The 25645-nt window shown below is 31.0% G+C and overlaps 1 protein-coding gene across 2 annotated transcripts; it reads left to right on the forward strand.

Moving 5' to 3' along the window:
- Nucleotides 1-918: 918 nt before the first annotated feature.
- On the forward strand, nt 919-21510 carry LOC134695508 (uncharacterized). Of its 2 annotated transcripts, none has more exons than XM_063556783.1 (8): nt 919-1021; nt 1803-1877; nt 5145-5234; nt 5788-6044; nt 7430-7604; nt 8332-8481; nt 9479-9607; nt 20245-21510. In XM_063556783.1, exons 3-8 carry the CDS (start codon nt 5150-5152, stop codon nt 20343-20345), a joined length of 897 nt encoding a protein of 298 aa, XP_063412853.1. In that variant the 5' UTR covers nt 919-1021; nt 1803-1877; nt 5145-5149; the 3' UTR covers nt 20346-21510. The 2 variants fall into 2 exon arrangements, with proteins under 2 accessions (XP_063412853.1, XP_063412854.1); XM_063556784.1 differs by lacking the exon at nt 919-1021 and adding an exon at nt 1042-1252.
- The last annotated feature ends 4135 nt before the right edge of the window (nt 21511-25645 follow it).

Below are 25645 nucleotides of genomic sequence, written 5' to 3' on the forward strand. Positions count from 1 at the left end.
AGATATATCGTGAATATACAGCATTGTCTTCAACGTTTGCTTTCTTTTCAAATTTGAGGTGGTACCCAACACCTTCACTAAAATGTATTTGCCCTGTTTAATTTTCATAAAATTTTAACAAATGATATACTTTGACCCTATGACAAAAATATAAAAATTTCCAGAATTTTGAACCACCATTTTATCAGAATAATTACACTGGTTATATAGCAGTTTGACAAACACTAATTTTGATTAATGAGAATCTAAATATCCCTTTAATAACACAACATAGTTAAATTGTGTAGCTGAGTTTACAAAGTTATTTCCCTGGAGTGTTAGGTACCACCTTAATTGTAACTTTAAAAGCAAACTTGAAAATGTATATCGGTGACAATATAATGGAATTTGATGCGACTGTCATACAAGTGAAAGGTTTAGCTAGCTATAAAACCAGGTTTAATCCACCATTTTCTACATTTGAAAATGCCTGTACCAAGTCAGGAATATAACAGTTCTTGTCCATTCGTTTTTGATGCGTTTTGTTATTTGATTTTGTCATGTGATTATGGACTTTTCGAATTGGTTTTCCTCTGAGTTCAGTATTTTTGTGATTTTACTTTTTCCTTTTATAGCATATTTTTTAATGTAGTTAAACGTATTATTACTAACTTCATTACAATTATATTATTGTTGAAAATACTATCGTTTGTAAACGCTTGTCAAAAATAAACTGACAATTCAATATTCAGATAAAAGTATTTCTAATTAACCAGGTCTTAAGTTACTGTTTACCTATTTCTTTAATTTCAATTAGTTAAATTAGTCAACATTAAGAATATGACCACAGTATGTACTTGATACGCCTAACTTCTTCCTGAAGATCACATGACATGACGAAATAAACAAAATAAATTATTTTTATATTTGTACATTTATTTTGTTCCTGATCGGTGTAGATTGGCTTAAATAAATAAAGTGTATGCCGTACGTATATAAACCCCCCAAAACAGTGGAAATAAATAAATGTTTATTCAATGAGGTAAGATCATATTCTATAAATGTTTTAAAATATTATGTGCATGATATGATTTTCTCACAAACATATTGTCTACAGGTTATGTTGCCAATGAGTGTCAATGTTCTGACCTATATCGAGTACTACAATTAAGACTTGGTTTGTATGTGAGGTCCGAATAGAGCTTACGATATGGTTTGTAACCTGTACTGTTGAAACCTCTCCGTTTGATCGTTTATAGATACCTATTCGATGGTCAGTTTTAATATAGCTTTACACATTCAATCTAATACATACCCCGATATGTACTTATCAAAATTCTATGAATATGTGCAAATGAACATAACAAAGTTCTTGTGTGAAATTATTGTTTTGGCAAAAAGAATACAAACATGACGGAATGAGAATGAAAGAATGTTATACATTGTTATGCATGTCTATAAACAGTGTACACAAGCATATGCAGATAATACGAACATGGACATGACATACATTAAAAAAAATATTGCAAATATTTGTTCTCTTATTTGGACTATTTTGTTTTGACATTTTTGTTACCTAATATACATAAACGAAACATAACAATCATCATTGCCTTAAATACTCGATAAATATTGAATATGATCTCCTTTTAGTGACTGTTACCTTTTATAATATTTATTTTTAACTTTCAATAAACAACTATACGAGTACTATAAAATAGCATTAGCTGATTCGTTATCTAATATTTATATTTCTATGTATTGATTTGTTACAATATATGAGTTTGACTCTCCCTCTTGTATCTTTTGTCCCTCTTTGACAGGATGATATTTTAAGAATAACAAATTTACTAAAGGTACAGACAAAATAAAGATTTAGATTTGATATACAGTTACAGGTAAGGATTTTTTTAGTTTTTAGTTCTTAATGTTTTATTGTCAGTATTGATCATTTTCCGTAGAGTTGCACACATTAATTATTTAATACAATTGCTACACATTTAAAAATAATGCCAGTCTAAGAAGGAACGTTATTGTGTAAGTAAGTCTTTAATTGTTTTACACCTATTAAAACTTTCAAATAATCATATTCTACACGATTCAAATATACTACTAGTTGTCAATGTTTAAACCATGAGTCCATATCCACATTATATGATTTGAGTTGTGTGTTTCTGATGTCTTGTATTCTTTTTTATACCTGTTATGTAAGATAAGTTTATTTACTTTTTGACCATTGTTATTCAGCATATTGTAATAAACTGATATACTATTTACATGTATGTTTGCATTTGTCTGTGCTGAATGCCTGGCGTTGGAGGTTTGCCTAGAAAAAAAACAAGGTTCCACCGACAACTTTTTTGTTGGGAGGTCCTGACAAATTCAGAGATAAGGCAGTTTGACATTCCAGCTTGATGACTATCTGCGTTTTCTTTTTTGAGTAGCTCAGTGGTTCTATTGTTTCTTCTGTTTCTTTGAATAGTTGCTTTAAGTTTGTTACCCAGATTCTGTTTATCGAAATATAACTGTGGTATGATTGCCAATGAGACAACTTGTATCATTAAGAATGAAATGTCAAAAATTCCTTACGTTTTCGTTCCTTGTAATAACTTTTAAGGGTATCGTAAATCTGTTAAAAATAGGCCTAATTTTTTCCCTCTGTAATATACCTAGTTGCATCTAGTGCAATTCCCCAATTTCAGCCAAATATCCCGGAAAAAAACTTTTATTATAGGAAAAACATATTGTATTACTTGCTCACTTACTTCATCCTATTTCATCATAACCCAGTTTTATATACATGAATCTAGCCATATCAACATGCTTAACAAGACTGGACCCACCAATGTAATCATAAAATGCACATATCAAGTCAGAAATATGAGGGTTGTTTTTTATTCTTTTTTATTTGTTGGTTGATAAAGTCGAACGTATGACTTTATCATGTGTTATGAACTTCCTTCTTTGTAAATTTGCCTTTCAATTCGGTATATTTACTTACATTTATTTCAACGACGTCTTTTATGATCAATAACAAAACAAATAACCTAATCATTAAATCTGTTTATGTTCTTCCTTTTAGATACTGATTGGATGTGTTTTCAGTATTTTAAATTCACACAGGATTATATAGAAAACACAAAGAACGATAAAATACAATTGTTCAGTGCATCTGTTTTACAAATCCTTATTATGATTAACATATGTCTTTGTTTATTTTCGCGTCTTTAGTGTTACAAAATGTATGCGATTTAGTTTCGTTTACTTAACGTTTTGTTTGTTTGATATCAGGTCAGATGAGCAAAATTCAGTTACAACATAAATTGTCTTACATCCCAATAAAACACATTTTGATGTCACGATAAAAGGCGACTCTGCACAAATCCCACACATATACATTTATAGAACATTTTTTTTAAAGATAATTCAAAATGAAAAAAAATCATGCAGAAGAGAAAATAAATCAAGCTTAGTTGTAACTGTCGTATCTCCGGTGTTGTGATATCTTTTCTTTCAACCTTAAAGTCAAAATCAATAAACCAAGAATGTGTCCCTAGTACGTGGTTACCTCATCCGCACTTTTCTATGTTCATTGGACTATCAAAATGGGGAAAAAAATCCAATTCGGTATTACATTTAGAACAACCATATTATAGGGCACATGTGTACTAAGTTTCAAGTTGATTGAACTTCTGCTTCATGATAAATTACCACGACCAAAACCTTTAACCTGGAGAGGGATAGACGGACGAACAAATATGTGACCCGCCATGACATTTGCAGGCTTATGGAGGTAGAACGTCATTGTTAGAAAAATTATAAACATGATAAATATCGAGATTCAATAAAATACGTATTTGTGAAGAAGAGATAAACACTTTTCTTGGTTTCTTTTTTGCGGACGTCGAACTATTATACATCATAAATAAGTTTTGAAGAAGTTTTACTTTATCGTTTGAAGTTAAATTGAATCTACATTTTAAATTGCTACAAAAAAAAATTTAATTTCTGCTCTATAGATTTCCTTTCATAAATGAAGTCTGAAATATATCCATAATAAATGCACCGTATCAAATGTGTATATGAGAATACTTAATTATAAACTGTTACGCGTCGCATACTTTGTATAGAGACATGCATAATTAATCTTAATTTAAAAAAGGAATTCTTAAAGCTTACTTTGGCAAATTTTAAACTAACTTCATTTCAACACGTTTAAATTACGTGTTCTAAAATAGTGCTACAAACAAACAAAATTAAAGATTTTCTTTCATAAATGAAGTCTGAAATATATCCATAAGAAATGCACTGTATCAAATACATATATGAGAACACCTAATTATAAACTGGTACACGTCGCATACTATGTTTAGAGACATGCATAATAAATCTAAATTAAAAAAAAGGAATTCTTAAAGCTTACTTTCACAAATTTTAAACTAACTTCATTTCAACAAGTTTAAATCACATCTAAAATAGAGCTAAGAATTGTTTGTATTGTAGTAAATTTAACTCTTTGAAATTTTATTAAAATACGCTATTGAACATCACTAAGAGCCGATAAATACAATAATTTTGTATTTTATAAATAAGTGCCTTCTAAATAAAAGTCGTCATAGAACAGTCTCATTTTCATACCGGTATTCGAAATGACTCGTTTCATTGCTATTACAACTAATATGTCATAATACCATGACAGAGAGTTTTGTTTCGAAATATTCTAGGTAAATATACAAAAAGCAAATTTTAGACAATGTACCCTCCTAAGCCTGGAAATGGCTTGTCACATATAGTTAGCGGCATTTTTCTCACAATGACGTTCTACCTCCATAAGCCTGGATATATACGAACGGACGAACTAACACAAATACTAGAAAACATAATGCCCATAAATGGGACATGAAAACATTGTAGTCATCGCATTTAAAATATCAAAATTTATATTTCTCTAGCAAAAGAACATAGTATCACACGGTCACTCGATACAGTGGTTTAAAGACTGAATGTATTTTATTCATATAGTAAAATGAATTGGACAATGTAATTGACATAGAACTAAAGAATTGCATTATTACTTAAGCAAATTAGAAGATGTTATGCATAACCCGTTTGTGTTGTTCTAATATGATACAATTGTAAGTTGTGTGTGTCTTTTTTACTTATAGAGATCATGTCATTGAAAATGTCGGCTGAAGCTATTGTCATAATGATTTTGGTATCAGTCCAAATCTGTCAAGGAAAATTCTCAGTGACATGTAAGTTTATAGATATTGAACTCACTGGTTATTTGTAAATATTTTATATTCAACTCAATATGATTCAATGGATCTTCAGATCTCTTACAGATTCAACACTGATAGTATGATAAGACGATTATATTGATTGTTTATGTTTTAACGCTACTTTTAAGCACTGCATTTAGACACTTTCGTTGCGGCCATTTTTTCATTGGTAGAGGAAGCCAGAGTGCCCAGAGAAAACAATCGACATTCGATAGGAAAACTGACAATCCGTGTCAATTAGGATTGGAGTCGAGTGCACCCAAAAAGTGGGGGTTGAACTCAAAACCTCCGTGTTGAATGGCTAGTTATTACAGTAGAAACTTCTAAGACCAATCGGCCCCTACTAGACGTTTAATAATTTGTTTCTTACTACATTTACGAAAAGTACCTTAAATTATTTATTTTATAGAACGAAACTACCACTTTGAATTGATTTGTTTTCCCTTCTTTAAGATTTGCCGTTGTTTGATCAAAACCTGTATATTATTTTAATAAACCTTTTTTATTTGTTTTTATCTTTTATTAGATTCATTTCCAACTGATTCGTGTGTCAGTGATCCATATCTTGTTGACGGAAATACCATGGTTTACATGAAGTTTGAAGGGGATTTCGGCAGCCAGGAATGTAGACAAATGTCATTCACATTTCCAAAATCTGTCTTTTATTCATATAAATTGTGCGTGACGGAGCTATACTATAGTAGCTTAAAATGTCAGAGTAAAATTTGGTCTTGGGTTAACTATGACTACGACTACGACAATGCTGCTTATAATGAGGAACAGGTAATTTATAATGTGTATTGTGCTGGGTACGAAAAATGAAATAGATTAAACAACAAAACAATTAATGCTTTTCAAAACGTTTATTTATTTGATTGTATTGTTTTATTTCTCTGATACATTTAATGTATGTTAAACATATACTGTATATTTGCTATGTAAATATTTTTTTAAAATATGAAATGAAAGCAATCTTTAGTGGTTACGCGACCATCATTTTTTGAAAAGCCTAAAACAAATAATGAAAATCTGAATAAAAAACAATAATAATCTGTTAAAGAATCTGATCTATTTAGAGGAGACCTTATCAAATATCCCAAAAAGATTTGCAAATGGTTAAAACACACTGAGCCAAGGTTCTGTGTTGAATGCCATACTTTGACCTATACAAATTGTGACTTTGATGGAGAGTTGTCTCACTACCACTCATACCATCTTTATATCTATAGAACGCAAAATAAGATGATACTTTATGTTATAAGAGAGGTTAAAAGTACGAAGAGGAATTCAAACTCTTAAGGTAGCACAATACAAAGATATTTCATCCTCAATCAGACCCCTTTAAACTGATGTAATTCCACTCATCCTTCTTTAAATTTTATAAATTAGGTACCAAAACGAAAGAAGAAGGATTGATCTTTTAAATTGTGATAATTTCATTATCACATAATTATTACATACTAAATTGTTATGTAATTAGTTGCAATTTTGTGATGTACATACTTGAATGAATTCAGCTTCTTTGTTATTCATAGCATCCCAACATATTTTATAGATTATTGCACAACACAGTTTGACCTCCAAAACCGTGTCTCATTTATGAAATATAAAAAAAAAGATTAAATGAATTACATCAGTTTAAAGTCGTCTGATTCGGAGTGAAAAAATCTTTGTATTGTGCCACGTCCAATCGAAAAAGAAACTGACGACGTCATATCTTAAAAAGAACAACATAAATTGGGTTACAGCAGGTTACATTGTGTGTCATAAGTTCAATCAATATCAAACAAACAACTATTTCAGCAAAGAATAACAAAATGACTTATAGACATTGCTCATAGGCATTCATGAAGGACAAAAATACATTTATAGGCAACAGATGTATACCGTTGTTAAATAGTTATATATCGATTGCTAGAAAAAAAATACGGGCTACAAACTAAAATCGAGGGTAAAACATAAACTATAAGCAATAAGACGAAAACAAAGAAACTACAGGAACATATAAATGCATCAAAATGAATACCACCAAAAATAGAATCGAACAATTTGATGAAAACTGCCATTTTCTTGACTTGGGACAAAATTGTAGGTTTTGCTTTTTGTTGTAATAAGTTGATTGTCCTCAATTAATATAATGCCTATAATATATTTTGTTTTCTTTCAAGATATCGGGAGAAGGCTGCTCAAGAAATTCGTATGATTCAAACACAATGTTCTCACGGTGTTTATACGGTTCTCAACTTCAAATTTCATTTAAGTTGAGAAAATTAGAGAAAGTGGTCCAAAACAATGTAAATGACACTTTTAAGTTTCAAATTGAAACAAAATGGGATTACAATTGTGAGTAATTTTATAGCTGTAACTCTAATTATCTATGGAATATTTTAAACTATACATCATTGATACAATGAAACATGCACACAAATGACATCAATATATATATATTGCCCAACTGCAGAAGTGATTTTTTTCTAACGCTTGATAACTATACGGAAATTAAATGAAGTCACAGTGACTGCAGATGATGTGCTTCTACTTCTACAACCGATACTACAACAAATACCACTACTACTACTTCTTCTACTAATACTACTACTACTACTACTACTACTTCTTCTCTCCCTCTACTTCACAATAACAAAAGACATAATCAATTAAATTGAACACATTCAGATGCACACATTGTTTTAAAATGAAAATATTTCAATTAAACTGCACAATGCGAAAATGACACAAGATATTATACGAGACACTTTAAATGCCAGTCTACTGTAGACAAGTTAAGCACATCTTTGTTCATCAACACATGTCAATTGAACTATACAATGATTAAAAACAAATCTTCATTCAAATCAGAAAACCTATTACAGACATTTCTTTTAATGTAATGTTAAATTCCAATTGAAATCGGAGAAAAACAGGAAAAACGTTGATTACGTCACGACCACATGATAAAATTATGTTATAAGCTGAAAGACAAAACACTGTCAGCCAATCAGAAGACGTGTTTCGTCAAATTATTGATTGTTCAAATTTATTCATATTATATGATATACACCTCATTTAGATGACATGATTGGTGTTCTTACCGGTGGCATTGTTGGACTGTGTATTTTCACTGGAATAGGAATTTGTTTGTGTATCAATTGTCGCCGTAGAAAACGAGTAACAGGAAGATACTGTGGCACATGTCCCACATATATACACAGTTGCTGGAGTAAGTTTTGTTATCTGTCTTGATCTTTTATGGTTCAAATAAACGATAAACCCACATTATTTTATAAATTGATGCAATTTTACTAAGAAGAAAACGAATTTGCTCTTTCGGGTGTTTATCTCTCACACGAGCTGTATGAATTTAATTACAGTTAACTACATGTAGGTTTACAGTCACACATAATAATGCCACGAATATACAGTTTCACAGATCGCATTTTGTATCATCTGTACAACTATACAATATATGAAACGTTGATAATAGAATAGAAGACAACTAATGTAGGAGACCGAATGTCGGAATATAGTTAATATAGGCCATTTAACATGTTTAACGAATTAAATAAAGAAGGAATATGGTTATTACTAAAAATGTACCGGTTTTAATAGACTTAAATTATAAAATTTACTTGTAACCGTTGTATATTATTAGTTGGTTGCACAAGTTTGTTGCAGTGCTGTCGTCTCCTTCAAAAACGCATCATCGTGCACTTTATCAAAGACTGAAACTGCTGAATCTAAATTGCATTAATGCGCTAAGAAAATAAGTTACACTATTACTTTCCCCTTTACATGTGATTGCTCTTATAAAAAATACCATATACGTAGCAAAATATTTCGCAGGTTTAAAAAAAAAACAAAAAACAATTGTATAAGAAATTGGAACTGCAATAGAAAATGCCTCAATCGCAAAGTTATTGAACGCAAATACATCGCACATTGAAAAGCGTAGTACATTGTGCTGTGATGATACGAAATTACCTAGAATCAAATGTATTATAATAAAGAAAATAGTTGACAATTATGAATGTCTACAGTAGTCTGGCATTCATAATTGTTATTTGATTTTGCTATGTGATTATGGACTTTCCGAATTGATTTTCCTCTAAGTTCAGTATTTTTGTGATTTTACTTTTTTTCAATTTCTCTAAATTGTAGGCTAAAACTGAAAACGATTGAATTATCGTCATAAACTTATAATTCGAACATAATTTCAGAGTTCATGAAAGAAGGGTTAGCACAAGGCATCTCAGGAGAATTGGCTGCAGCTGGTATATTGTTATGTTCCTGTGTAATTTGTAGACGACAAAATTATAAACAACAGGAACAAGATCAATGTGAAAAAGGTACACAGCTCTTTAATGATGTAATATTCTTTACAGACACATATGAGTCCAAAGTGTAAGGGAAATTTACACCACTGAATTACCATACGGGTTATACGAATAATAATTATCAATATGGGGGAAATAGGTTTTTATGATGTGACAAACACAACTGTTACAAAGACAATTTTCTAATAGAGAGACTTACAAAAGAGTTGGATTTGTTCAACAATATTGATTTTTAGTTTATAAATAGTAAGGCCTCGATTATCTCTAATAACAGCAAGTAATGTAAGTAATACGCAAAAAAGTGTAATATTATTATAAGATATCAGAATTTTGTATTACGAACTGTTGTTCTCTTTCATCTTTTCCACCAATTTTAACAGTCGTATACTGTGGATTCATAAATATTCGTTGGAAACCGATTTTCGTGAGTTTCGTGGGTGCAGGTGAAAACAAAAATAAATATGAAACGAATGGCAAAATTTCTATAGGTTTTGTGTTCAGAGATTGACAAAACCATGCAGTCAAATACCCACGAATCTGCAAGTTTTCCTCATTCAACAAAAATTAATACCCACAAAAATAAATGAAATCACTGTATCACCAAACGGAGACTTCTGTAGTAGACTTACATACTGCGAAATATAGAAAACACATACCAAAGAAAGCTAAAACCGTCTAAAAGTGATAAAGTAATTGGAATGTATTGTAATTTAAAAAATACTTACAATAAGAACACGATCAAATGCAGATTTCATAATACAAGACGATTTATTGTCAAAGATATTCTTTTCTGTAATACTGCGCGTACAAACGGCAATTAGGTGATCTTAATTGATGAAGTCCTTATCTCATCCCAAATCGTAACTCATTCAACATAAACAACATTTTTGTATCTTCTTCTATGGAACGCCAACACTGTCTTGTTATGACCATTTTCATTATATGATGTGCATTTACCTTTATATGATGTGCATTTACCTTTATATGCTGTGCTTTTATCTTTATATGATGTGCACTTGTCATTATATGATGTGCAAACACCTGTATATGATGTGCAAATATACTTCATGTGATGTGCAAATATCCTTATATGATGTGCAAATATCCTTATATGATGTGCAAACATACTTATGTTATGTGCAAACATACTTATATGATGTGCATATATACTTATATGATATGCAAATATACTTATATGATGTGCAAAGCTACTTATATGATGTGCAAACATTCTTATATGATGTGCAAACATTCTTATATGATGTGCAAGTGTACTTATATTATGTTGAAAGATCCTTATATGCTGTGCACATATACTTATATGCTGTGCAAATATACTTATATGCTGTGCAAATATACTTATATGGTGTGTACATATCCTTATATTACGTGCAAACATCTTTATATGATGTGGTTGTGTCATTATATTATGTGCTTGTAATCTTATATTATGTGGTTAGGTTTACTTCATTATATGATGTCGAAACGTCATTATATGATGTGCTTTCATCGTCGTTATGGTCAATGAACATGATTACGATTAGAATGATTACTGTCTACGTCATAACTGATTCCGATCTGCTTCTGTAAACTATTAACCCGGCTTAAATATATGTCTATCGCTAGCGAAAGTGCAATTTATAGGGAAAATGAGACAAAGCAATTTAACAAAATCAACGTTTCAAAAATTTCGGTTGAAGTTTAAGATCAGTTTATATGTTGACAGTGTAGGAGCTAATTGAAGAAATTCCCGGCTGTGGAGAATATTATACCTGTCAACTGACCCATATAAACATATTTCAACTAGACAGTTACTTCCCCTTATTTGTCACCATTCAAAATTATTCCTTATATTTACGTTTTATGGGTGAAAAAGGTAAAATCATAAAAATATAAAATTTAAATACATATTGAAACATAACTTTTCATTATTTTTATACCTTTATACAATATTTAAAAAAAAAAATGAAAATTATTTTTACATTTATACTTCCTTTAACTGTATTACTATATTTTATCATTATGATACTCTAATTTCCTAATGATTTGTATTTAAGCCGACCGTGCAAGGGCTGTATAGCCAGTCAAGGTCGTTAAAAACTTCCATTTGTTGTAATGATTTGTGTTGGTATGTTCGAAAGCTACTAAGCCAGTATCTCAAACAATTAAAAATAAATTCTGTATTGACAAAAAGTAAACATTTTAAATTATTACATTTCGAAAATAAATTCATTAACAAAAAGTAAAGAACATAAGACTGTGTTACACAAATTTATAAAAATCCTTTAATAATTAATAGGATTTAAAATGACTTATCCAAGTGAACATGCATTGAATGATGTTTTGGTATCTTTGATATACATTATAAGAAAATGTACCATAAATACTGAAATTCAGCTAAAAAAAGTTCGTACGCGTTATGACCTGATATTTGATTCTTCAATGTAGGTCATGACCTGCATTTTCATCGTCACAGGTTGACAGGTATGGAATATTATAACAAAATTTAAGAGCCTTTTATAGGTTGCTTTTTAGGCTCCGTGTTGAAGGTCGTACAATGACCTTTAATTGTTTCCTCTTACAAATTATGACTTGGATGGAGAGTTGTCTCAGTGGCTGTCATACCACATCTGCTTATTTCTATTCATTGCAAAAGACACCATTGAAATCCCAGTCTGTTTCAAAAATATTTCATAACAATAGCTATAAAATTATCTACTGATGCATAATATGGCGAGATGATTTGTTTTATAAAATGTTATTGAATAATATTAATCTGTAAATGGTAAGATGTATAAAGAAGTATTGAATATGTACAATGATATTAAATCTAGAATATCATATAATCTATGCTATTAAAGGAGTAGACCGATTTCATTGAGCCGCAACTCCTCTAAAACCATACCAAGTCGGAAATATTTGTGATATGTCGTTTACATGTAGTTTTTTTTTACTTTTAATTTGTCTTTGAACCAATCTTTTTTCCACAGAAAACGCCAATTATGTGAGAAAGTACCCAATTTCGAAGACTGCAAGCTTAGTCGACGTAGTGCCCGCGAAATATGAAATGGCTATGTGGGTAATTATAGAAAAAGAAAAAGTGGTATCTTTGCTAATGAGACAACTCTCCACAACAGACCAAATGACACAGAAATTAATACCTATATGTCACCATACGGTCTTCAACTATGAGAACATATTGACATATACAGATTGTTTATTTTCAACTTATTTTAATGGAGATTTTTTTAATTGCTAATAAAATTCTGAAACATGAGTACTAGTATGTCAACAGATTTGAAGTAGCGTCAATGATTTTTGAGATACAAGGGGTTGATTCCTGATGAAGTGTTTTAGACTTAATTTTTCGTCCGATTAGATCGGATTTTCCCTTTGTGGTACTTATTTTGATCCTTTTCGGTAATGGCATCGGAATTTACGTAGACGATACAGTTATTCAGTGAAAAGGGGGAAAAGAACCACTGAAATCACACTTTGCCACACTTTTTCCAATTTAGGGTATTTAATATTTTTATTTTCCAACCGAGATGAATGGGGTGATGCCCGTCTTTTGTATTTTGTTCCTCTTTTTCGTCTCTTTAAAAAAAAATAGAATAAAAGCATTAACTTTGTCATTACTATGTCATCTCTCTTTGTTTCAACTCTTGTCCATTCGTTGGCATCTCCGTGAATCATCAGTATAGCGAATATAGGTACTAACCAAGGGGTCGTGATCGATTTTTATTCTGACACGGTACGAAAATCTTGGTTTTGTTTACATTTTATCAATGTTTACTTCAATCTAAACATATTTTTTGTTTTAAGAAATGATTTGGTCGTGCCGGGTTGGTGATTAGAGAAGTCTCACTATTTGCCCAAAACAAGAACCCTTACTAAAAACATGTGCAAATACTTGCCAAAGAAGCTGGTGTTCGTCTCATCCGATATGATTCTATATTCATTGCAACTCTTTTTCTGATAGAAGGCCACTGTTTCTGTTTAATAAGTATAGCTGTTTCAAAAATTGGCATTGAAATATTTTGTACATATGTTATTTTTACGGGGCGCCGATTGGGACTCTTGTGGTTTTGTACAAAATTCAATTCTGTCATAACAAAATCAGTTTTGTCTTACAAAACTATGTGCTACAGACTTGTTTTGTGAGAACTTCAATTTTGTGATGACAAAATTAATTTGTGTAGACAAAATTCATTTTTGTCATGACAAAATTCATTTTTGTAGACAAAATTCATATTTGTCATGACAAAAGTCAATTTTGTCTAAAAGGTATGCAAATTATACATATTTGCATACAAAATTGACTTTTGTTACCTGATATGGAAATTAAATCACAAAAGTCAATTGTGTGAGGTAAGATTCAATTTTGTGAGACAAAATTAACTTTTGTGAGACAAAATTGACTTTTGTGGGACAAAATTGACTTTTGTGAGACAAAATTGACTTTTGTGAGACAAAATTGACTTTTGTGAGACAAAATTGACTTTTGTGAGACAAAATTGACTTTTGTGAGACAAAATTGACTTTTGTGAGACAAAATTGACTTTTGTGAGACAAAATTCACTTTTGTGAGACAAAATTTACTTTTGTGAGACAAAATTCAATTTTGTTAATTTTGTTGAGATAAAAGTAAATTTTGTCAATTTGGTTGAGACAAAAGTCAATTTTGTTAATTTTGTTGAGACAAAAGTCAATTTTGTTAATTTTGTTGAGACAAAAGTCAATTTTGTCAATTTTGTTGAGACAAAAGTCAATTTTGTCAATTTTGTGACGACAAAACTAATTTTTGTGACGACAAAATTCAATTTTGTAACAACAAAATTGACTTTTATGAGACAAAATTGACTTTCGTGAGACAAAATTGACTTTCGTGAGACAAAAGTCAATTTTGTTGAGACAAAATTCAATTTTGTCAATTTTGTTGAGACAAAAGTCAATTTTTTTAATTTTGTTCAGACAAAATTCAACTTTGTCAATTTTGTTGAGACAAAAGTCAATTTTGTCTCACAAAAGTCAATTTTGTCTCACAAAAGTCAATTTTGTCTCACAAAAGTCAATTTTGTCTCACAAAAGTCAATTTTGTCAATTTTGTTGAGACAAAAGTCAATGTTGTCAATTTTGTTGAGACAAAAATCAATTATGTCAATTTTGTTGAGACAAAAGTCAATTTTGTCAATTTTGTTGAGACAAAATTCAATTTTGTCAATTTTGTCAATTTTGTTGAGACAAAATTCAATTTTGTCAATTTTGTCAATTTTGTTGAGACAAAAGTCAATTTTGTGTAACAAAAGTCGATTTTGTATGCAAATTAGTTCACAGAAACCAAACTAAACTAATTTGAATACAAAATTGACTTTTGTCGCCCAATTTTCAAATTAGGTAACAAAATTCAAGTCTGTGTAACAAAAATGATTTTTGTCATGACAAAAGTGACTTTTGTCCGCTGATAGATAATTTTGTATGACAAAATTTTAAACTTGTAGTATGATACAAATTTTGTTAAACTGAACTTATTTTTGTTGAACAAAAGTCACTTTTGTCCGTACAAAATTGAATTTTGAGTACAAAACCACAAGAGTCCAATTCGGCGCCCCGCAATTTTTCGATATTTTATTTCGACAAGAAGCGTTGTGTATAGCTGACCACATGGATCCTTCTGTACGGTGCATAGTTAAATGAATGTACGGTATATTGTTTTTCACGCTTCGAAGTACCTATAAAGCTATATCCGCTGTACCGATGATACACGGTAGTAATTATAATTCGGAATACTTTGCTCGCTTATGACAATGGTGTTCGACAAGGAGAAAACTTATCACCTTTCCTATTTTATTTATACTTTGATTGACTAAAATAATTTCTTTGTGACTAGAAATATTACAGGACTTAACCGAACTATACCAGAAGATCTTGAAAGAGAATTAGAAATATATCTTAAGTTTTTTGTTATATTGTTTGCAGATGACACGGTGTTGTTGGATGGAACAGCACAGGACCTGCAGACTCACCTCAATGCTTTCCATGATTATTGTAAGGCTTGGAACTTGAAAGGAAAGTTGACAAAATTAAAGTCTTAGTGGGGTATTTTTTATGGACGGAAGCCAAAAAATCTCCAATTTTCTTACAATGATACTAACAAAGAGATGATAAAACAATATAACTATTTGGAAATTGTTGTTTCTAAAACGGGAAATTTTAATATGAGAAAAACATTTATCCGATAAGGCTTTAAGCCATGTACGAAAACTTGAAAACAGGAAGGATGTTTTTTCTGTTTAATCCCAAAAATGTTTAATCCCAAATTTAATCCCAAATTCAATTCCAAAGATTTCTGCAACTTCAGCTTGTTCGTTTATATAAAAAAAATATATTCACGTGCGTTTGTCCTCCAGCTGGCTTTGTAATTTTGAAACCTCTCTCTCTTGTTTTGTATATACTGTAAGTAGTTATCATTTTTATCTCTGTATACTGATGTCAAACAATGACTTTGTGAGACTAAATATATAGATTAAGAGGCCCTAAGTATACCGGTATGGATGATTGATCGACTGTTATTTAGCGCCACTTTCAACACTTTCGTGCTATTTCTTGGCGGTGAGTTTATATTGGTGGAGAAAGCAGAAGTGCCCGGAGAGACCCCCTGACCTTCATTTGGAAAACAGACAATTCTGGTCAATTAAGATTGGAATCGAGCTTACCTGCCACGTGCGGGATTTGAAATCGCACACCTAAGTGTTGACATACTAGTGATACAGCAGTTCGACTACTTATAAAAAAGAAAATGTGGTATGACTGCTAAAGAGACAACTCTCCACAAGAGGTCAAAATGACACAGGAATTGACAATTATAGGTCACCGTACGACCTTCAACAATGATCAAAGCCCATATCGCATATTCAGCTATAAAAGGCCCCGAAATGACAATGTAACCACTCGACCACCTAGCGCCCATCACTTTCACCGAATTGGATTAAAGGAGATATGGAATGAACCTGAACTCAGTGCATTAAATTTACGTGCAGCTTTTAATCATGGTTTTGTGCATATATTTCACAGTTTCAACTATAGATGATTATGGGTGGATTCTTGACATCCAGCGGCAAATTGATATATGCATATTCGTACAAGAACATGTTAATGTGATATGAATATTAACACTGTTTTGTACATGTACTAGACCGACACCCTGAGCCGGATTTTTTAACATGTTAGTTGAAAAGGTAGCATTCCGAAGGAAGACATTTATATCACCTTACTCAGACACATTTTTCTGAATCCGAGCCGACCAGCTTTTGCTCTTAATCCTTAATCCCGCGTGCTTATATAATCAGCCGGGAAGCAGCATGTAAATATGAATTTTAAAGTCTTTGGTTTTGACCCGACCTCCCTTACTCAAGGCGAACATGCTACGACGAAAGTACCACCACTAGACATGCAGTAACCCGCAATATAAAAGGTTTCGTGGGAAGCCGCTCATATACTAGTATACACCTCTAGACTCAATTAAACAGGTTACGACCATTGATACTTTTATCATGTGAGTGGGGGTGGGGGCAAGATGTTTTGTAAATGTTTGAATCTAAATTTCTTGAAAGAGATTTTATGTTTTTCAGAGGGGAAGCGAGATAGTTTGTTTCCATTTAAAATGAGGTAAAAATAAAACAATGATGAAAGTTAAAAAAAAAAAATATTATTATTAATTTCGAACAAGAAAATACACGTGATCCTTCCCTCAAACTAGAGTCGGTGTCTAGCACATTTATTTATTAATATATAATGTACATATCACCTGTTTAAGCTTTGGATACAAGGTTCTTACAACACGTCATTTTATTTTCATTCCTTGTGTATATTATATCAGCCAATGAAATTTCAGCCTTCAAATTTTTGAAGGTGTGTATCAATCCAACAAAAGCAGAGAATTGAGCGTTTTTAATCTGGTGTCTTAATGAACTTAAATCACTGCATTTATTTATTTTTTACTGAGACATGTTGTTCTCTTACAGATAGAGAGTGATGTTTTGAATTTTTCAAAGTGAAGATTTACGACAGCGGCCTTTAATATTTTGCGTTTATCCTGGAAACATAATAGATTTAAAAAAAAAAAATAGTGCAATGTGTCTGAATTATACTCTATAGTAAAGGTTCCTTTTGGACACTTTTGGCTTTTCAGATATGTGTTGTTTTATTTGCTAATATCTTGATAACTAATAATAGAGAAACCTTTTCTTGCAAGGTATAGACAAGAACATTTATAATCAAAATACTGAAGTATGAAAGCTGTTTGCGACTTCAGGGAACTAAGTTTGGATTTGCCGTTTGTGGTTTCATTAATAATTACCACACCTTCATTCAATAATTGCATCAGATGAAAAATTCTCTGCTAGTACAAGAAATTGTTGAAACTAATTTTTCAGGTTATACCAATTCAGATGAGCGAAACGAGGCGTAAAGATTGATGCCTACGGTTGACGAAGAATTCGCCATAACATTATACCGCGGCAAATTTATAACTATATAAAATTGAATGCCACTTTTCCATTCCAAAAATGATAAAATGAAAGGCCCCCTTTATTTCTTCCTATCCCCCTCTTTTTTTTTTGGTTATAAATGACCGGTTCCTTATATGAGCCATTACTCTATCAGAGTCGGATTTTTTCCGAATTGTTTGTGTCTATCTTGAGAATATATAAAGAGAAACTCGAACAGCTAAAATGATCAGGGGTGGTGTTCTCGAAAGTATCCTAAGATTCGTCCTAAGTCATAGATAAGACCAATTTTAGGATGGACTTAAGATCAACTTAGGACACTCTTAAGTTGTGTCTCGAAGCTATCTCAGACGAATCTTATGTTAGGACGTCCTAAACATATCCTAAGTCGAAATTTTAAATCGTTAAAGATATTTGTTGATATAACATTTATTAATGACGAAAATAGTTAATAAAATTGATTTTATAATAACATGTACTGACTAAATTGCATAATTACCAATGTAATTATATAAAAAAAGATTGTTATTTAAACTGGAAAACAATTTGTTTGAAAAGAGAATTAAATTTTTAGTATAATCGTATCGTGAAACACGAAGTTCAAAGTTTAAAATTACGCACCTTTTCTTTAAATACGAGTTAATAACCGATGGTGCGTTTCATTTCATGTTCATTTTCACGTAAAATAATGATCAAAAAGCGAAATCCAAACTTTATTACACTAGGATGAAGATAGGATGCTCTTAAGACACCTTGTTGGGTGTCCTAAAGTTAGGACGAAAAATGAGATATATCATAAATTAAGAGACCTTCGAGAACACGACTTAGGTCAAAGACTTGTCATAAGATAGACTTAGGACATGTCCTTATCCTAAGATAGCTTCGAGAACACCACCCCTGAAAGGTAATGTTAACATAAATGACAATACTAAACTTCGTGTATTTCTAATAGAAAAAATGCTAACGTTAGGTATACCGAAATTGACAAATATAATGCCTTCCCTCGTTAAAACGATCATAGAGCATGACATAAAAGTATTATTTATTAAATTTAATAACCTAAACCGTATTGTAGACTTCGTATGTTTATTATTAAAGACCCGTCGATTTAAACAAAACTTTGCAATTCATATATATTTTTTTCAATTTTCCAACTATATCAGATGTTATTTTTTGCATCTTAAAACGAGGTACTAACATGCCAAGGTTTATCTCAAGTCTCAACCATTTTCCAAACGGTAGCTACATATTTGATCCTAATTACTAGTAGTAGTAACGGTTATTCCACAGAAGCAGATCGGAATCAGTTATGACGTAGAAGTAATCATTCTAATCGTAATCATGTTCATTGACCATAACGACGATGAACGCACATAATATAATGACGTTTCGACATCATATAATGAAATAAATAAAACCACATAATATAAGATTACACGCACATAATATAATGACACAAACACATCATATAAAGATGTTTGCACATAATATAAAGGAAACTGCACACCATATAATGATATGTACACATCATATAAGTATATTTGCACAGCATATAAGTATATTTGCACATCATATAAGGATCTTTCAACATAATATAAGTATTTTTGACATCATATAAGAATGTTTGCACATCATATAAGAACATTTGCACATCATATAAGTATATTTGCAAATCATATAAGAACATTTGCACATCATATAAGTATATTTGTACATCACATAAGTATGTTTGCACATCATATAATGAAGTTTGCACATCATATAATGATGTTTGCACATCATATAATGATGTTTGCTCATCATATAATGATGTTTGTACATCATATACGGATATTTGTACATCATATAAGGATATTTGCACATCATATAAAGGTGTTTGCACATCATATGATGACAAGTTCACATCATATAAAGGTAAATGCACATAAAATAAAGGTAAGTGCACAACATATAATGAAAAATGGGCATAATAAGACAGTGTTGGCGTTCCATATTCTTCCATATCAGATGTATTGCAGTTAACTGGTTAGTTTAATTCATTCCAAAATTGCATCCATGACAATACACAACAATCGTTAACAAACAAATTATTGATTCATGCTATATTGATAGTTGTTAAGTTCTCTTTTTTTTTCTTTATAGTTACTATTGAAACTGATTGCACCTCAACTGATTCAGAGAACAAATGGGAAACCGTCACGGGCTTTAAAGATCAAGACACAGCTCCATTGTGTGACAGTTAAAATGGCAAACATTTTAGGATAATGAAAAACAAAAACATGCTTAGATAAGAAATAAATAATTATAGCTCTGTATTATATATATATTTTTAAAACAGTACAATGCACCTCTATAAATGCCTATCAGCATTTTAGAAATTTGAAATGATTTACGATAATTAATGTGGCAAAGTGTTTTTTTTTTATTGTTGATAAAACTGTTTTTGAATAATAATATGTATACCTTATATAGTTTGTTAGAAGAAAACTGTACAATATACCAAGGACGAACTTTATTTCGAGTATACAATTTAAACGACATTCTCATGTTGCTTGATTTACCTTCGAGGTGAAGAGAATGGAATTCTACTTAACTGTTACAAATATATTACACGCTTTTCAATCAATTGGGATAAATTATACTTTACTTAGTTGGGCACCAGTTAACTGTTTGGACTTACATGACATAACCATCGATGAAATCTTCTGTAGATACAACATGCCTCGCGTATACAATTTTAGCTCTAGGGAAAAATGAAATTTAGTTTATTTGATAGTGTTTTCATCATGTCCATTAATCAACATCCATTATTCATGAAAGGGAAACAGAACTTTTGAATATTGTTTCAAACAGGAAATGAATATTTTACATGCAGGAGTAATAGAGTGCTACTAAAACATACATATAAATAAGGAGTTAACAATTTGAAACTGAAATCATCCTTTTTGTCGTAATTTTGTGTTCTCCACTGACCCTCATTGTTCCTTTTTAGATGAAAGTCAAGATACGAGGCAAAATCAATTGAATCTATAATATCATTTAAATCAATTTGGAATTTATAAAAGCGTTTAACATATTCACGAACATTTATTTATTTAATGGCAGAACATCATACATAAAAAGGAATGTGGTGTAAAAACATACATATGTTAGACCGTGTTCACATTGACCTTAATTCGGTTTTGTATTAGTGTAACTCACACGTAAACTAAACACAATTAAATTCCCATTGATAAAACTCAATGTTTACATGAAGTTTAAATAATGTTTTGTCTACACACAGTCGATAGTCAATGTAGGCCTTCTGTAGGTTAAGTGTATACAAAACTAGGCATATCGGACATTAGTTTTATCGTGTATATATTTAAGGAGGAAACTATTTTTGAAAAAAATGATATTTTTAACATTTATTAATAAATTCCTTTACATAAATTGTTGTCTAAAACTTATGTTTATTTATTTAAGAAATAATAACTTATTTTATTAACCCCTGATCAAGACTCAAAGCAGCATCATTGCCGAACCCAGGAGGCAGCAACCATTTGATTTTCGGGGGTGGAGGCTGCCACTATATGTAAGCTAAAATTGAAGGACAAAATTGTTTTCGACTTGTCACCAAAATGTGTCCTAAAAAAATCTATAGCACCCCATCAACCCCACCCCCTCCCCCGAAAATTAAATAGTTGCTGCCTAATTTATTTGCAAAAGGTCTTCCAGAATCGACTTGACGTACACAGAAATATTCGCCACTGGTATTTACTCAAACAACGATTCACGCATAAATGCATTTAGTAAAAAAATGTGTGAGGTAAATGTTTGTCTAGTATGTCAGATCCTTTAAACTACTGCTAAATACTCCACGGAGAAGACATACCTCTGAAACAAACAGAAAAGATAAAAATGCAGTGATCCTTAATATCTCAATTCTTTTTTTCCGTCTGTAAGCACGTTGGTACAACCTACGTTTTCTAATTCGTAATCGCTACATCTTTAGTATATTTAAACTACTGCAAATCATCAAAATGGCTTTCACAAAGAAGCAACCACTTTACTTCAAAAAAGGGGATGGGGTATCAGTTTTAATCTGAGTCAGATTTTTTTTTCGCGCAACGTTATTATTGGTATCTATGTAGGCCTACATATGATTGCTTGCTAATATACTTTACTAGTTTTTTGTAGTTCGTAATACAATACAATATAAAAAAAGAAGATGTGGTATGATTGCCAAAGAAACAACTCTCCAAAAGAGAGAAATAACATATAAAATTAACTGCTAAAGATGACACCATACGGACTTCAACCATGAGCAAAGCCCAAACCACAAAGTTAATAAACGTCACGTTCTCTTCTGTTTTGAGATCCTATTTCAAACTATCAATAACATTGATTAAAAAGATATTTTGTTTTGTTAGTTAATTTTCAAAATTCAAATTCGATGTTCGGTTTATGTCCATATGTTCTTCATCTTAACTTATTGGATAGTTTGAAGAGTTTAAAATTATGTCCACGCTGTGCATAAAATAGACACATTAATATTTATAAAGTCACAATATTTTTAAAACATTCTTAAGTCACGGATGTTGGTGAACCTACTTTTAAAAGCCCATCAATAACTTTGCAAACCAGTTAAAGTTCTCAAATACTATTAAAAAATAAAGAAATTTTATGAGACTTTCAAAAATGGCTTATAATTATACATGTAAAAGATTTATAAAAAGAAAATAGGGGTCCATGGGCAATTTCTTTTCAAATGGATAAAACCAGAGGATTACGAAAATCTGACAAAATTCTCAAAACATGACAAGCAAACATAAAACTTTATTTTATAACATATAACAAATGTATTTCTAAAGAAGTAAATGAAAAAATCATCATTTAATGAATTTATGTAAGAAATAAATCTTAAATTGGGTTCACAAACATCCGTGGGGTTTAAAGACAATTCGGATGCTAGAAGAATATTTAAACTAAATTCTTCCAAATGCTGGATTTAAATTAATATGTATTGCATGTATTTTTTTAATGCCACTTAAGTTACTTTTATTTTTTTGAAAGGGGGAAACAATGAAAAGGGACATTTAGAACCCATCAGTCGAAAAAAAGACTCCACCATGGTAAAAATTGAAATGACGAAATTACAAATAAAACTCCACAGAGAAACTGACCCCGTTTACAATACAAAATTGAAGCGATCTTTATTTGAATCGATCTTAAAAAGACCAGTTCGCGTTTACATATGCACAAACAAGACCGATCGAGATCGATCTTTTTTGGTATAATGCGTTTACACTGCAACTTAAATCAAACCGGTCTATGTTTTTAAAACCACCATTTAGTCCGTTATAGTTATCCCACGAGGAAGCGGTGAGTCAGTGTAAGATCATCCCCTCCCCTTTGTAGGCCGGATGCCAGAGGGTGATATAACACTGACACACCAAGTCTGAATGGGATAACTATTTTACATACCAGTTGTTCTAGATTAGACGAAAACAAATTTACAATTCATAAAATCCACACAACCATTATAATATACTTTATATATTTCTGTATGGTATCTACCCTTTATGACCCCGAACACGATGAATAGATATCAAACAATGTCAACTCGCCCCACTGGCCAATCGGCACACACTATATCTCCACTTTATAAAAAAAATCGCCCTACTCTTGTTTATCGAATCGCCCTATTTTTGAAAATTTGTAAAATCTCACAAATTAACGAAAAGGGTTTAAACCCGACTGAATAAAGGTCGCCCAACTCGTCCCACTTATACACATATATTGCTTCCTTTAAGTATGTTAAATAACTGATAGTTGGTATTCAGTCATCCTGGTGTATTGGTATGAGTCGTGTAAATACGCTTGATTTTGACCAAGCGATGATTATGGGTGCCTTGAAGAGAAGTAACGGGTTTAATTTTCATTTCTCTTATTTGTTATGAGTATAGCAAGATTAAGTATCTATAAAAGAAGAAATGTCATTTTGTTGAATCCTTAAGCTAAACTCAATTTAGTACACTATTTTAAAATATTATAAGAACAATACATCTCTCACTATTTTTATATTTTATATCAGAGAAAAGAACATTTCGTAATAGAACAAATATTTTATATTGGACAATCCCTTTATCAAAGTAACAGATAACCATGCAGAAATATTATATTAATTATAAACATACTAGTATCTGAACTTACATTGAATATCTATTTGTTTGTTACTGACTGTTTGTGATACATGGTACTGTCTGGTGCATGTTTCATTGTACATATTTGAATAAAATGTTATCAAGAGAAAAAATCGTGGCTTGATATGCTTAAGGTCTTGAGTTCGAATCCCAGCATATGTACACTAGATATTTACTACGTGAATTTTGGTAGATAGTCTTTTCCGTATAATTAATTATAAGTTTAATAGCGGATTTTACCTCCCCCCGCACCAATGTTACAGAACAAAGGAAAGCATGCATAACAAAGAAACCCAAACTGGGATGATATGGTAGTGGTAATCCGGCTCAGATCACCCCTGTTATAACAAATGAGCTGAGATGTAAGACTAAAGATCGATCGTTCTCGTTTACATTAGACTCATTTCTTTTTAACAATTGTAAACATGGTCATAGTGTTCATTTCTTGATGACATTAACAAAAATCAACTGATGTTGACGAATCATGACATATTTTTTCCAATTATAACGGTTATGATTGAATAATTGACACCTCTTACGGAGCTGTATTTAAATTTGTCCGAGATTCCACAACAAGCTGCCAAGAAGCCATCGTTTACCGATATTTCGTTGAAAGCTCGTTGTTAATTACAGAAAAAACATCAGTAGTTAGTCTTTGTTTTGTACTGACGGTGGATAATTACACTTTGAAACGACCAAAGATTTAAATGCATCCTGTAAGCGTATTTGTAATACTAATCGTAACAGTTTCCGCAAATGTCTAATGATTGTAGCGATAAACGTATGCAATAATTTCTGAATAAACACTATTTATTATCTGACAGATTGTTATATATATAGACCCTTCTACAACGAAATTTGTTTTATATGCACACGTATAAAAATTGCGGTTTTTATCCAACGCAATCATAGGTTTGAACGCAGTTTTCAATTTAGACTCATATATATATATATATATATATATATATGAAAGTAATCATTGTAAGATTGTTATTTAGCAAAACTTGTAGTTGGGGCAATTTTACAAAACAAATTACATGACAGAAGTAGATATTCCTGTAAAATCACGAGTCAAGAGAAATTTGATATGACATAATTGAAATAAGACAACGTATAACATATTTTAAAACAAAATTTGATTACAGACATGAAAAGAAATAAATCAAATGTTACATAATATGCCTTTCTTTAAGGATGGTATAACAGTAAACAAATGAAAATGGACATGAAATAAGTTATATTTAAATATTGCACACATGACTCTCTTGTTTATCGTATTCTTTAGATATTTTCCTGTCCTCAGAAATATAGACGAATCATTGTAATCAAATTGAATATGGTTCCTTTTAGTGACTGTT

This window comes from Mytilus trossulus, chromosome 13 (assembly GCF_036588685.1).
Source record: "Mytilus trossulus isolate FHL-02 chromosome 13, PNRI_Mtr1.1.1.hap1, whole genome shotgun sequence".
Classification (NCBI taxonomy): domain Eukaryota; kingdom Metazoa; phylum Mollusca; class Bivalvia; order Mytilida; family Mytilidae; genus Mytilus; species Mytilus trossulus.

Coding starts and splice junctions, on each gene's coding strand:
- LOC134695508 (XM_063556783.1), top strand. CDS start 5,150: ATGTCATTGAAAATGTCGGCTGAAGCTATTGTCATAATGATTTTGGTA. Junction 5,235..5,787: donor AGGAAAATTCTCAGTGACAT/GTAAGTTTATAG, acceptor ATCTTTTATTAG/ATTCATTTCCAACTGATTCG. Junction 9,608..20,244: donor ACAAGATCAATGTGAAAAAG/GTACACAGCTCT, acceptor TTTTCTTTATAG/TTACTATTGAAACTGATTGC.